The sequence below is a fragment of the Heliangelus exortis genome, chromosome 2 (assembly GCF_036169615.1).
Source record: "Heliangelus exortis chromosome 2, bHelExo1.hap1, whole genome shotgun sequence".
In the NCBI taxonomy this organism is placed as follows: Eukaryota; Metazoa; Chordata; class Aves; order Apodiformes; family Trochilidae; genus Heliangelus; species Heliangelus exortis.
The window spans coordinates 137935076-137950396 of NC_092423.1; the positions used below are offsets into that span (position 1 = coordinate 137935076).

Consider the following 15321-nt stretch of genomic DNA (forward strand, 5'->3'; position numbering starts at 1 on the left):
CAAGTCATATAAATTAAGCAAAATGATTTTTTTCAATCTTGTTGTGTTAATTAGATTGTCATAAATGGAGATACAGACACTCATGTTATTGAGGGCTTGTTACCCAACACAGAATATGAAGTTTCTTTGCTGGCAGTTTTTGATGATGACAGTGAAAGTGAAGTTGTTTCTATTCTTGGATCTACACGTAAGACAAACTCTTGATTTTTATCAGTCTTTAGGTTTTTTAAATTTAATGCATATGTCTTATATTTAAAATATAGTTCATCTTTGGATAGCTGTAATATTGGGGAATGTGGTGGTTCAGCACTGACTGAAGTTTTTGCTTTTCTTATTTGATATTATGTGGTAGATGGCACTAAATGAAAATGATGGTTTGACTCCTTATCTGAACTTTGATATTAATAACCTTTGAATCTGGAAGATACTCTTCCATCCTACATTTCAGTATTTAGTCTTTGACCCAAGTTCCTCATGAGGAGAGATACTAGATTATGAGGAGGGGGGCTGGAAGAATTTAATTTGTTTGGCATTTGCAGTATACCCTTTTTCTTAATTATTTAATTTATGGTCACCAGAGGTAAATTCACTCATCGCTGAAATAGCAATCCAAAAAACTTACCCAGGCATCCTGTGACATTAACGTGGAGGTAACAAAGATAAAACTTAAAAATTATGTACAGTATATTTTATAGTTAATAATCAAAACAGCATTTCATGGTCAGCATTTCAGCTAGATGGCCATATCCATTCTCTTTTTATGTGTAGTGGCTTGGTTAAGTAAACTTATTTTTCATTTGTAAATTCAAAAATATATTTGATTGTTAGTAATTTAATTGCAGGCTTAATCTTGAACCTCCCCTTAAGACAAGGAGCTGCTACCCATCCCAGTGATGCTGGTATTGTCCAGTGTTGCTGGTTTTGGTTTGGACAGGAGTGGAATATCTTTAAATAGCCCACAATGCAATTGATCTTATGACCAATCTTAACGAATGGACAAAGTGGAAGATCTTATGCATACTTCAGCCATAACAAATGTGGGCAACTGCATACATTCTTATTTAACTGTAGAGTTTATAATTGAATCTTATCAGTAGATCAGAGTGCTAATCCTGCAAATATTTGTGCCTAAAGTACAAGAAATGAATAGTTCCCTTCTGTTCTCTGAAATGCCTGAAGCGTGTGGGATACCTGTAGGTGTGAGCACATAGTTTCATTGTCAGGGTTGGAAATGCAAGATAAATACTGTGAATTCTATGTCTTGTTGAATTGTTAGTGAGCTGAGTATTGTTTTTCAGTGGCAAGAACTACTGCAATGCCTACCACAGTGACTACTACCAGTACCATGGTAAAGCCCACCACAGCAGGTAAACAGAATAATAATCAACAAGTTTAAACCTATTTATATACCAATATGCAGGAGGCTAAGGCATACATACATCTAGGGGCAGAGAGCTGTGATATTAAAGCAAAAGTGATAGCCTCAGTTCCAGATGGTCCATGCAGACAGCAGGCTTGCCATGACAGACCTTGAAATGTAGATCCCAGAATCCCAGGCAAGGGACATCACCACTGAGAGGTGCACACTACCATGCTCCTGCACCACCCTTCTGCCTTTGGTCAGCTTCCCACATGTGCCTTATGTGGATGAGGAGCCAACCTATAACATAGTGTAGGGACACTGAATGTTAGCAGTGATATTAGGGATACAGAGACTAATTTGAAACATTCAGCTCAATTTTCTCTTTCACTTTATAAATATGAGCTTGGAAACTCTTCAGAATTTTTAGTTTTGAGGGTTCTGTTTATTTTAGCTGGAATTAGAAAACTGAGTAGGATCAGATTTGTGGATTATTTCTCTTCTGTAGCATTCTAGCTGCATTGAAGTTTTGATTATTCTAATGGTCTGTAAGCTCAGTAATATGAGCAAAATTAATGGGGTGATATATTTTAATGACAGTATATAGGATTGTTTTATTAAATGTTTACAATTTTAAAGTTATTAAGCCCAGATATGATTCAAGTGTATGAGTTTGTCCCACCATGGATCTGTAGACACACTGTGATTTCAATAGAATCTGCAGCTACCTGGTGATAATTAGCACAACTTTAAATCTAAAAATGGAGTTGGTAAAAATTAATTAAATTTTTTTGGGCTTCAGTTTTTCGAACAGGAATCAGAAACCTTGTTGTAGATGATGAAACAACATCAAGTCTGAGGGTGATATGGGACATTACAGATTACAATATTCAGCAGTTCAGAGTGACCTATCTCACTGCCAAAGGTGACCGTGCTGAGGAAGCGGTAAGAATGGTCTGTATGGGTTTCCTGAATTGCTTTGTAAACTTGAAAAGCTCATTTAATAATTGCTGAGCTATAGTCTCTCCTTATATAACATTTCTGTTGCTATAGTAAAAGTTTCATGTTTGATATTACTGGGAGATTGAATTTCAAAGTTTTAGTCATGTAGCATCTGCTGCACTGAAGGCAGGTAAATGCTAGAGCAAGGCACAGTCACACAGGTGTTTAAAGAGGTCATAGTTAAAGGACCAGTTGCTTGTCCCCTTTTTTTCCTGTATTTTAAAAATTCATCTAAGTTTGTGGAGGGTTTTGTTTAGGTTTTGTTTTGGAAATTTTCACTTTTAGGCTTCTTTATATTCAGAGATTGTGTTGTAGCAACTCTTAAATGTTTGTACAGAACAACCTTATGTAATTTTTTTTTTCCTTCAGCAATTTTGCTTCTTCCCTCAACATCCATTTTGGACTAAAGCAATGTAATTACAGTTCAAATGCAAAGTTTTCATACCGCTCGTTAACCTGTATCTGTTGTAATAAGGACAGAACTTTGTAATCAGTGCCTTAGAATATTTGTTATTTTTCTGATACCACATGATGATCAAAATTGAAAAAGTGTCTTTGCACAGAAAAACTTTCTGGTGATCAAGATTTTGGAAAATATTTGAAAGAATGAAGAGGACTACCTGTCTTCTTTTGTGCACATAGTAAAAAATAAAAAAGGAGAAGCACCTAGCTGGAGAGGTTGTGTGCCTTTATTAATTTTTTTTCTTTTTTTTGAACAGTTGAGGAATTGTGTAAAAATTGCTCTGTGTAGGTATATCTAGGAGATTAAATTGTATAGTCCAAGGTTATTTTCTTACTAAATAGCTCAGAATGCAAAAATATTCCCCATATCATTCTCCTTCTGTGTCTGTCATGTGACTCACTTCTGTTCATAGAACAGTTATATCAGAAATGTGGGATGTTCTATTTGATGTCTAGCAGCTGACATTTTTAGCCCTATATAAGAATATATCAATAAAAATTATCAAAAGGACTTAGTTGAATATCCTTTTTTCTAGGAAAATGTGAGTCAGTCTTTTTTCATTTTTGGTTTCTTTCATCTTTTATGAGACCTTGATAGAAAAATACTTTTTAGCCATCTCTTTCAACAACAATATGAAAATGAACTTTCATTGCATTTCTTTTTGGACTGGAAAACATGCTTTATGAATTTACCTGAACTATATAAGACAGTATATAATACAGTGGAAATCTTGCAGAGCATAATGGTATAAATTGTACTGTTTTGACAATAACCCAAAGTTTCTGAAATTCAGATCCCAGATTTACTGTTTTGGCTCTGGAAAGCTTAATCAAATTCAGTTAGATGATACAAATGTTGTTCTGTTTAGCATTCAATGAGTATTGTTTTAAAAGGAAATTTAAACTGTAGGAAAGGTATTAAAATTCTGGTTATCAGAAGGCTACTAGAGTTGCATCAAAAGCTCATAAAAGAAAAATAATAAAATTGTAAGAGTAAATAGGTATCTTGTCTCTAATTCTGCAAGTTAATTTTAAGTACAATCTTGAGTTTTATTATCATTGGTCACAATTCAGCAAACAGAATAACCACATGTTTCATCTTTGATATTAATCAGATGTATAGATACTTTACTGAATAAGGAATGATGTAAGATTATACTTAATGTTAAGTACACTTTAACACCTGAGAGGTGCAACAGAGATGTCAATAAAATGACACAGACATTTTTGAGGGGAATGTTTATAAGCTTAACTATATCCCTTAATCAGAACCTAAATTTTTTGTGGAATCCACCATTCTGTGGCGAATGCTTGAGTCTTTTTGGCTCTGATTTCAGTGATACAAATTTTAATTACTCCTCCCTTTCATTAAAAATATTGATAAGATTTTAAATCCTTGGTGCAATTGGCTGAAAGTTTGGGTCCAGGAGATGTAGTATCTACTTTTCAGCACACAGGTCAAGCCCTAATCTGCATGTATTTTCTTGGGTGTGCTCTTCGTACTGGAAAGATCACATTTTTTTTAATGCCTTAGAGCCAGTAAGGTTTCTCACTGTGAATATTGTTCTGTAGGAGATCTCTGATGTGCACATGTGGAAAAGGGAGAGTTCTCAGTGTTATGCTTGCATCCCCCCTCCTAAAACATCAAATGAGTTGGTTGTTCCTTTTTAAGGAGCTTGGTTTTTGTGTTTGGAGTATATAATTTATTTCTGTGTATCACTTGTCAAAATTACAAGTATCATAGAATCATAGAATGATTTGAGTTGGAAGGGACCTTAAACATCACCCAGTTCCAACTCCCCTGCATGGGAAGGGACACCTCCCATTAGACCAGGTTGCTCAAAGCCCCATCTAACCTGGCCTTCAACTCTTCCAAGGATGGAGCATCCGCAACCTCCCTGTGCAACCCATGTCAGTGCCTCACCACCCTCACACTGAGGAATTTCTCCCTCAGATCTAATCTAAATCTACACTCTTCCAGCTTAAAACCATTACCTTTTACAGTAGTTTGAATGTGTTCTGGAGTGTTAAACTGGTGAGAGCTTTCTTTTCCAAGTATATGCTTCAGAAAATTTTACTCTACCACCACCACATGCATCAGTCTTCATTGAAAGAGCAAAACACTTTTAGGCTCAGTTTCTGCTTTTTCAGTTTGAGTTTAAAGGGCTTTTGGGTCTCTCAACTTCTTGCTGGCTCAGTTGTTAGATTCACACAATGGAAATGGGCCAGGGAGAGTCAAAATTTGATGTTGGACCCTGGGACTCTTGCTTCCAACAACATCATTTCAGAGTACAGTTTTGGGCAGAAAACACCTTGGGGTTTTTTTTTTCTTTGTTTCTTTGTTTTTTTTTAACACATCCACTCCATATGATGGACAGTTCCCACTCAGACTGTAGAGACTCTCTGAGATTAATATTTTACTGAGAAGTTAAAAGATTGCAAGGCATTGCTTGGGTACCTCTACCAGCACTATTGTGATAGTAAGGGAAAGAATTTCCGGCCCCAGAGAATGTAACAATCAAATTTCATGAATGGACATGGCCTTAAACAGTCATAATAAACACAATAAGAGCAATTATTTTGTCTCTACAGTAAAATTCTTTAAGAAGTAACCATCCATACAGCACCAGTGGTTTTTATGGAGCTGTAGTGGCTCATAGGTTTAACATAAAATTGTGTTATCCTAGAGGCACATTCTCCCCTTTATGATAATCAGGTGTAACTAGTAGATGTGCTAAAAGAGTAGATAATGCAATAATTTTCTTTTACCATTGAACATCAGAAATATTTAAAAATGCAAGTTATGAAGAAATACTAGAGGAAGGTGATGCCACAGATCATGTAAAATACAAAAAGCTTTTGTAACTGGTCATTGAGCTTGACTGTTTCTGTTTTTCTGTCTGTCCAGGTAATGGTGCCTGGGAGGCAAAACACACTTTTGCTTCAGCCCCTGCTCTCTGATACAGAGTACAAAATTACCATCACTCCCATCTATTCCGATGGGGAAGGAGTCAGTGTTTCAGCTCCAGGCAAAACTTGTAAGTACAAACTTTCTGCTTGACTTTGGCCAGGAATTGCCTGAAGAAAGGCTCACTCTTTTGGACTTTTTTCGTTGGCTGTGGAAATATTTTTTAATATACATGTGGGCTTAATTTTCATGAATTACGTGACTTGAGATTTAGATTAATCTCAGTTCATTGATTTATAAACAGTAAGTTGCTTCTAATTGATGAATTGTATTTTATATTCAAATACTATGAGTTTCCAGAAAGTTTCTGAGTAATAAAGTAGTTAAATCCTTCTAAGGACAAGCCAACTAATGCAGAAAATAAATTAAACAGTGCTTGCTAAGCTAGTATGAAACCAACCATTGTACTGCTAAATTTTCTTTTCTGTTAATTCATTACTTCCTAAAGGTCATTAGAAATTATGCTGAACTTTTTATAAAAAGTCAATGCATTATCTCTAGAGTTTTGAAGTATGAAAAGGTTACTCAGCTGTACCTTAAATTCCCTCTCTACTGTATTGGTAAAAAAAAGGGTCTCAAAGTGCTCTTTTAGTCATGATAGTAGTTTTTTAAAATTATTTTTCTATTTTACATAGTTTCTGCCAAATTGAACTGCTATTTGTGTAGTCACTTAAATCACTAGCAAATAATTCCTTTGATTCCATTTCAAAGCATTAAATGTTCACAAGAGCATGATTTATACATTCAAAACTTCAGTGCACTTGGTTTGAAAGGAACTATAAATCAAAGATAATTATCTCTAAATTGTCTCAGGGACAAAGTTGGGAATTAATTTGAAGATTGATTGTATGCTGAAAAAAGTTTCTAATTAACCCTTACTTTAAGTTGGTATAACTTTCTTAAATATATCAATATTAATCCACTGAAGTAATGCCAAGGATGAATTTGATTAAAGGCTTTCATCCTGACAATTTTACCTGTAAATCTGAGAGTGCTGGGTATTGCACTATTACATGTCTGTGTCTTGAGTTTTGTGCATGTGCTTGTATGAGAGAAACTTCTTAAAATTCAGTTTTATTTCCTTTTAGTACCCCTGTCTGCCCCTAGAAATTTACGTGTCTCGGATGAATGGTACAACAGAATACGCATCAGCTGGGATGCCCCTCCATCACCCACCATGGGTTACAGAATAGTCTACAAACCTGTCAACAGTGAGTTTTTAAACTGTTTTTTGTTTGGTCATTTGTTTTTGACTGTACAGTCTCTTGATAACATATTTTGATGAATTTTGTACTTCATCTAACAGTTGCAGTTACAGCCTTGAAAGTGCTATTAACTTAGTGTGTCAAATTTTTATTATGAAAATTTCATAGCTACAGAGTCACACAGGTTGGAAGTGATTTTTGGAGTTTATCTGGCCCAACTCCCTGATCAAAACAGGACCAACTTGGAAGAGGTTTTACTGGACCTTGTCTGGTTGTGTTTGTAGTATCTTTAAGGATGGAGGTTTCAAAACCTCCCTAAATATCTGTTCCAGTTTTTGACTACCCTCACTGGGAAACTGTTTAGTTGTAATAAAAATTTCCAATGTTGCAAATTTTGTGTTTCCAATCACCATCTTCCTTTTTGGTTCAGAAGAGATCCCATCTCCATCTTTTCTACCCTTTCCCGTTTAGGCAGCAATCTGACTGCCCACACTCTTGCCGTTTAAGGCTCATCAAATCCATGTTTTCAGTAATTTTATGTAATTTTACCATGACTCTTCCTATTTATTTCAGAGACTACTTTTGCACTCTGCCTGCTCCTCTCCTCTGTGTTCTCCTGTTCACCTTGCTTCCCCTCACAATGCAAATAAAGCTTTTGTTTACTTGACTTTCTACACCTCCCTTTTCATTGCCCATTTTGTCTGTTCTGCATCCTTTTCCCATCTGCACAATGCAGTTAGAAAAGGCACTCACACGTCTTCAAATTTATTTTAAAAAGTAAAGTTTAAAGAGTGAAACCCAAATGAATAGCTATTGAGGTACTAGAATACTGTCCAAAGACAATACTGTTGCCTGGTTTGTGAAGTGCATACAGAATAACTGAGAGGTGACAAAGGAGCTGTTTGCAGTTCTGATTTGGGCAAATTTTATTCTTTTCTATTTTCATTATCCTTTTTGCACAGTGTTAAATGATGCTGTTGTATAAGAACCCCTTAGGAACTGTACTTCTGGCTGGCATCTGCTGTCCCCCCTGTTGGTCCTGGCACACCATCAAACTGTGGAGATCTTTGGCTGCCTATTTAGGGCAGTAATAAGTCACTGAGGCAGAATAAAAGGGTCTTAACAGATGCCAGTGTCTAGCCCTGCCCTAATGAATCCCACTGCTGAATGTTCCAAGTGTGTTATGGCTTCTGTCCATGCAAGGGCCAATAGGAGTGTCTTTGGTTTTGTGTATGGTTGAAAAAAATGTAGCTGTAACTTTAGGAACACTTGTAATTTTGGATGTGTCTTGAGATTTGTTGTTACTAACATGCTGATTGAATGGATGAGAAAATGATTATCCAAAAACTATTCTTTAAATCTAAATTTTGTCATTTTTTTGCAGTTCCTGGTCCGTCTTTGGAGACCTTTGTAGGGGATGATATTAATACCATTCTCGTTCTAAATCTCTTCAGTGGAACAGAGTACAGTGTTAAAGTATTTGCTTCATACTCAACAGGCTTCAGTGATGCCCTAACAGGCGTAGCCAAAACCTGTAAGAATGATTTCATGCTGTTCACATATTACAGGCTGTTTTCTCTAAAACTATGGCTTTGTGCAGCTCCTTGAATGAACTTTTTTGTGGAAGACTTTCTCATTTGTGTGAAAATTGTTTTCCTGAAATGAAAGCATCTTTTTTATTTTTTTTTTTCCTTCTTTCCTTCAGAACATATCAAGCTTTAAAATCCTCAGCTGTTTGTTAGAAAGACAGGTCATAAAGCAGATGCTACTACTTATTGTGCAAATTTTTTTGCCTAGTAATAGATGTAAATCTTCTCAATGGATACATATTAAGTCTTTTTGTTTTCTAGTTCTGTAGATATGATCTGATTTAGTCCTAATATTTCTAAAGATGTTTTAAATTACATATTGACAGATGTTTTGCTGCTGAAATGATTTTTACATTTATTTGTAGTTACTGAATTTTTAACTGTTCATTATTCAGTTTTAACTAAATCAACTGACATTCCAAACTTTTGATCTAAAGATTTACTTTTTTTTTCCCTTCCCTTTTGTTTTAGGGTTTTTGACATAATTTTCTAAGCAGGGTTTGAAATTATTTATTAAAAGTTAATTAGCATAGTGTTTCACTATAATTCTGTATTTTTTTTTTCTTGTATGTCTTATTAGAGGACTAAATCTATTTTTTTCTTTTTTCTTTTTTCTTTTTTCTTTTTTTTTTTTGGTATTTAATTTTCAGTGTACCTGGGAGTAACAAATTTGGATACCTATCAAGTTCGCATGACCAGTCTCTGTGCTCAGTGGCAGCTTCACAGCCATGCTACTGCATATAGAGTAGTTATAGAATCTCTTGTGGGTAAGTTATCTTTTGATCTGCAGCTACAGCCAAACACAAAGAATTGAATTGCATGAGTCAAGAAATTGTATGCATTCAGAGATGTAGGATGGCTCCTGGAATACTGGAAATGATGGACAGAAGTGAGTTGTGTACACATTCAATATATGTAATTACCTGAGTTTTTCACTGGTGTGGGGGACAGAAGATGGATAAAGGATGAACTGAATGCATCTCTGACTGTAAATAAGTCATCAGTGGTAGCTCTGTATGATTAGGATGGACATGAGAAGAAGGTGGAATAGTAGGTAAAGCTCTGATTGAATCCAGACTGTGCTCACAGAGTCAGAACTGCATCCAGTTTTGTCCTCATTCTGTTGATACTTAATTATAGCTTGTAATAGTGCTTCTCCTCAGGATAAACATGAGATATTTTTATGTGGCAACACATGGTGCCTTGATACATTTAGGACTGACTTTGTGGAAGGTGAATTACAACCTCTTCCATCTCACTGATTCTCAGCTGTAGCCAGAAGAGGTTACAGAGAAGTCTCTGTTTGTGCAGACTGACTCTTATCCCCAGTATACATCAGTGATCTTTTGAATGGTGACAAATAAAAAGCTTGGATAACTTGAGAGAAGTACAGTTAATAACATTTAATGGGATCTGTCAAAGATATAATGAAAAATAATACAAACTTGGTTGAAAAAAATAATGACCTTACTGTGAAATGGCAAATGGATGATAATACAGTTTATTTGAGTGCCTGGAACACAGACAAGCTGTTCAGAAAGCAGAGATATTGGCTGGCACAAGACAGGACAGATTTCTTTCTCATCTGGGAACTAGCCAATGTTCTGTTTGCATCATATAGAATTGCCAAAATTGTTCCAACTAAACTAAAAGAGCCTAAATGTGAACAAGAACAAGATAAAGTGTGAGCAATTATTTCTTATTAATATCTATCATGAAGAGTTATGATTGTCAGATTGTGTATGTGTCTCATTCAGGAAGCTATCAATTATTTTTATACAATATAACAGCTCCTGATAAGCATCAGGTGTTTTTTCCTTGGCAGTGAATGGTTGTTTCACATTTTTTGCATATATTCTGTAAAATCTGAGATCATTTGCTTCTTTTTACTCCAGGTAGGGAATTGTGCTGAAGGCTTTCTTATTATTAAAGTATGCTATTTCAAATACCTGGGGCTTTTTCCACTGTCAATATGTTTTCCAGTTCAGAATTTAGCAGAACTAGTTTCAGAACCCTTTCAACACCAACACTATTCTTTAACCAAACTGTTAAATAGTGACTATTGGAACCTGGCATACAATATCTAGTCCAGCCTCTTTGATAATTACTAAGGCCAGTACAGACTCAGAGAACCAGAGGTTTAGACAAAGGATACTGTAGAATGACATAATGCAACAATTCCTCATTAGACTCTAATAATTTAGGACCACATCCAAAGCCCATTGATGACAGTGTTAGTGATTTTTATTACTAGTATGTGGGGTGAAATTAATCTTTTTTCCTGCATATGTCTGACACATTCTTCAGCTACTACTTAGTTGTGAAGGATGAAATGTTTGAGACCTCTGCATGAGTTGACTTTACAGAAATAAGGCAGCATTTAGTTTATTAATTTATAATTAATTATAATTATAAGTCATGTCCTCCTTTTTTTTTTCAGATTTAAATTACATTATTCAATATAACAGTAAGGGAAATGTTTTAATTGTTTCTTTTATAATTCCAGATGGGAAAAAGCAAGAAGTAAATCTTGGTGGAGGGACATCTAGACATTGCTTCTTCGAGCTGATGCCTGGAACTCAATATAAAATCAGTGTTCATACACAGCTGCAGGAGATAGAGGGCCCTGCTGTAAGCATTATGGAGACAACACGTGAGTAAAATAGAGCAGAGTAGTAATGCTTGGTTGCTTCTTGTGTTTTGCTCTTTGCCCACGGATAGGCTATTCCTATTCAGTTGACTTTAGCTGAGTTTTAAATTTTTCAGCTACATTGTGACTCCTCCGCAGAGCTGCAGAATTCTTACACTACTGCTGTGAATGACTCATGAAGTCACATTCAGCAACTCTACTGGACTTCTTAATGAGAGTGAAACAGGGAGGATGGTTTAACTCTCTTCATAAAAAATCCCACTGTAGGATACTCTGAAAATCTGTGACTTTGAAAAAACAAAAATCTAGAAATATGAAGCAAACAGGGAAAGTTTTGAATCCTGCATCTCTTGTTATTTAGTAAAATTTCACCAGTCTGTACAGTTAATTGGGACCTTGATACCAATTCTGCTTATGTATTTTTAAAACAAACCAAGCAACTTTTTAGTTATTATTCTCAATAACACAAGCTAGGCAAAAAACCCCACTCACAGCTCTTTATTAAAACAAGATCCTGGTTTTAAATGTTCAAAATACTGTAAACAAATACAGGAAGAACAGAGTGGATATTTTAATATTAAATTTCTTTCATCGAACCCATTTTCAATCTCAATGATACCTTTCTTCCCATACTACATTACTATACACCATAATACTGTTACCCTTCTCTCAAGGTAGATAATTCTTATAACTTTGACTTTCAAGTCAACACTCCTACACTTACGGTTTCACCTAGGAAAAACTTGCTGAGGTGCGTTTCTCCCCTCGTCAGCTATCTAAGATTCTTTCTCAGAAAAGTTAGGGACAAAGCCAAGCTTCTCCTGATTTTATGAAAAATGGATTTTGTGTGCTCTGCAGTTCAGGGTGTTAGGAGACTTAAGTAAGAACACAGCTTGACCTACCTGTCTATTCGAAAAAGATGGTTTGTGTTGCAGACAAACTATTGCATCACCTTGGAAGAAAGATGTGGTGTTGGGGGATGTGGTTTAGGGGAAAACTTTGTTGAGTAGGGATGATGGTTGGACTCAATGCTCCCAAGGGTCTTTTCCAACCTGAAAGATTCTATGTAAAAGCAACAAAAATCAAAACCTGAAAACCACTCTTTAGGCTGACCTGTACCTCTCTGGTGCTTAGGAGAGAAAGGAACTGCCTTTTGAAGTGATCTTGCTACAGCTGTGAACATTTATAAATGGGCCTGGCCCTGGTCTGCCTGTAGCCATGGAAGTCCTGGGCATTAGTTTCTTGTAGATATTTCAGAATCTTGGTCCATTTACTTGATGAAGCCAATGGGAGAACCCTCATCAGCTGCAGTGGGAGTCAGCTTAGATGTGAACATGAGGCTTATAATAAATCCTGTTTGCACTAATCTTTTTCTAAGATAGGTGCCTTTTCTGAAGTTGTTTATTTAACTCTATCCATTGTCTATAAACTTAATTTACACCACATAACAAGCATAATCTTAATTGAAGGAATGCTGTTCTATCACCTGTGGCTTCAAAGCTGTCAATTTGTCATCATGGTTTCTGGGACGCTGTCACCCCAAAGCTTATTTTCAAGAAAAGGATGAGACAGTTCTCAGGAAATGTATACAGTAAACATAGTAGAAGTTTCTGCAGGCAGCAAAGCCACAGTCCTGTAGGGTTGAGGTCAGAACTACATTTCTAGTTGGAAGCATAACAAAGCCTCTACCAAATTCAGGAAAATCTGTATCAGAGCAGACTGTGATCTGCTCTGGTTGCAGGCACTGGCTTGCTTTTGTGCTGTCTCTGTATTTTGGATTGCAGGACTAATGTCTTCCTTGCAAGCTGGGTAGAGAAATACTTTCTGTGACCAAGAACTGGTTGTGGTCAGAAAGGAAAAGGACATTGTCCTTTTACAAGATGAATTATGGATACTAGGTCAAGAACAGGGCAGCCACATGGTCTGCTGTACTGAGGAAACCCATAAAGGGTAGTTCCAATAGCAGTTCACTTTTATCATTCTATCATTCTGGATTGCAGCCATTAATTGCTCTGTAATAGTACTGTCCTTTTGCAGGTGGTCAGTAGAGGAAAACATTCCATGCACTCACTCACTAGATTCCTCTCCAGTTGCATAACTAGTTGATTAAAGATAATTAATTTTAAATGTGGACATGAGTAGAAAATGCTGTGTTTAATATAGCTAAAACATACTGAACGTTTAAGCCTTTTTCCTTCCTTTTATTGCCCAGTACCATTTCCAACTCAAGCTCCAACAACACCATCAACACCACCACCACCACCCACAATTCCTCCTGCGAAAGAGGGTAAGTGCTGCATTTCTGGGTTTGTAATAATTTTAAAGTGTTGACACAATGTTCTTCTGCCGTGAGGATCAGATTTCAAAATGCATTTCCTATAGTGACACTTTTAAGGCAGCTGGCTTACATTTAATGAGCCAAAAATCTGATATCATTATGTATTGTTGAAATCTGCAGAAAGGAGGGTTAATATGTGTGAGATTTTCTTTTTCCATAACTCCCAAATCATACATATTTTGCAACTGAAGCAGGCAGTCTAGAGTAAGTTAACTTCTAAAACAGCATGATTTAAAAAATATGTCTACTTTAGGTAAAGAGAAAAGTATTGGCCACGTTCAGTCTCTTCTCATTAATTGTAGACTTCTATGTGTCATTTGAACATGTAGTGCTCTGTACTGAGTCTCATAAGCATTTATGTGAGGGGAGCATTATTGTTGGAAACTGAGGGTCAGGTCCATCAGCTTGAAGTTGGTGCACCAAAATGATGTATAGAGAATGACTGTGAATTTAATCTTAAAGTACAGGGGAAAAAAAATCCCAAAACTTTTGTGTATGTGTATGTGTTAGAAATGCACAGCAGCAGACGGGGTTGTTGTGTTTTTTTGATCCAAGGAGTATTCAAAAGAAAATGAGAAATATGGGTACATAACTTCTTGTCCCATTCTCTGAATTTTTCTTCAAGACAAAATATGCTGAAAAATGTAACTTTACTTTGAGACTGTTTGTTTCTAATCCCAAGTAAATAGACTTGGATTTTGTAGAGCACTGAAGGTTCCCAGTTCACATGAAAGAGTGAGCAACTTCTGTGACCAGGTGTACAGCCCTGCAGGCCATTTTGCATGAGAACTTGGTGGAATAAGATCAGATGGGGAAACCTGAGCTGCTGCTAAATAGTGCACTTAAAAGGGGTGAGCATTAGACAGTACAGAGGTTAGGGACCTGTTTCCTACTGGGAACCTCCACAGTCTAGATTCTCTCATCTTGCTTACTGTGTCATGCTAGGAGACTGGGATTGTATAAGTTCATGTGTGATTTGACTTAACAACCTAAATAAAAATGGTTAGCCAGGTTTTAAAGAGCCATTATGGCCTTGAAGTGTATTCTGTGTTAGAGATGTGTCAGTGCAAACAATTCACCCTTAGAGTGCTCAGCTGGTGCTGCAGCTGCACTGAAGTCAATGCCAGCAGGTCTGTTAAAGCCTTAAACAAGGGCTTTTCATGACGGTTGAATTTTATTAAGTGATTTATGAGATTTCATGAGGAGTTGAGACATTGCTTTAATTCCAAAATACTTGCTTTTCTTTCTCAGTGTGCAAAGCAGCCAAAGCTGACCTTGCGTTCCTGGTGGATGGGTCATGGAGTATAGGAGATGACAATTTCAATAAAATAATCAGCTTCCTCTATAGCACTGTTGGAGCTTTGGATAAGATTGGTCCTGATGGAACACAGGTAATACACATCTAAAGAGAAGGAGGGTGCATGTACTGACACAGGGTATTTTAGACTAGCACCAGAAGTTAGATGAATACAAAAGTAACTGACACAATTTTACAGTTCTTTTGAAAATATAAACTGCTTCAGGACAACTTTTTTTTTTTTCAATATCTTCGTTTATATACACCATATGGTGAAATTAATGATATGAGTTTTGCATTCATGATGACTGTCATTTCTTCCTCATCTAAACCATTCTAATGGCATACGTTGTATTAATGTTTTTTGTATTGGTACTCACTATGGTGTTTATTTCTAAATAAGCTAAAAAACTGATTGATAAGGAAAATCAAAGGTTCCTTTACTTAAAA

General features: G+C 36.1%; 1 protein-coding gene across 6 annotated transcripts in view; it reads left to right on the plus strand.

Annotated features, from left to right (window-relative positions):
• The window catches only part of COL14A1 (collagen type XIV alpha 1 chain), a 112627-nt gene that overhangs the window by 52095 nt on the left and 45211 nt on the right, over positions 1 to 15321 (plus strand). For 3 of the 6 annotated variants that reach the window (XM_071738282.1, XM_071738284.1, XM_071738285.1), the window contains 10 exons: positions 55 to 187; positions 1299 to 1367; positions 2163 to 2314; positions 5733 to 5862; positions 6881 to 7003; positions 8382 to 8531; positions 9237 to 9353; positions 11093 to 11239; positions 13449 to 13523; positions 14826 to 14965. In XM_071738282.1, coding sequence (XP_071594383.1) covers positions 55 to 187; positions 1299 to 1367; positions 2163 to 2314; positions 5733 to 5862; positions 6881 to 7003; positions 8382 to 8531; positions 9237 to 9353; positions 11093 to 11239; positions 13449 to 13523; positions 14826 to 14965 — 1236 coding nt within the window. The remainder of the gene's footprint in view (positions 1 to 54; positions 188 to 1298; positions 1368 to 2162; positions 2315 to 5732; positions 5863 to 6880; positions 7004 to 8381; positions 8532 to 9236; positions 9354 to 11092; positions 11240 to 13448; positions 13524 to 14825; positions 14966 to 15321) is intronic. The other 3 variants (XM_071738283.1, XM_071738286.1, XM_071738287.1) reach the window with 1 other exon arrangement.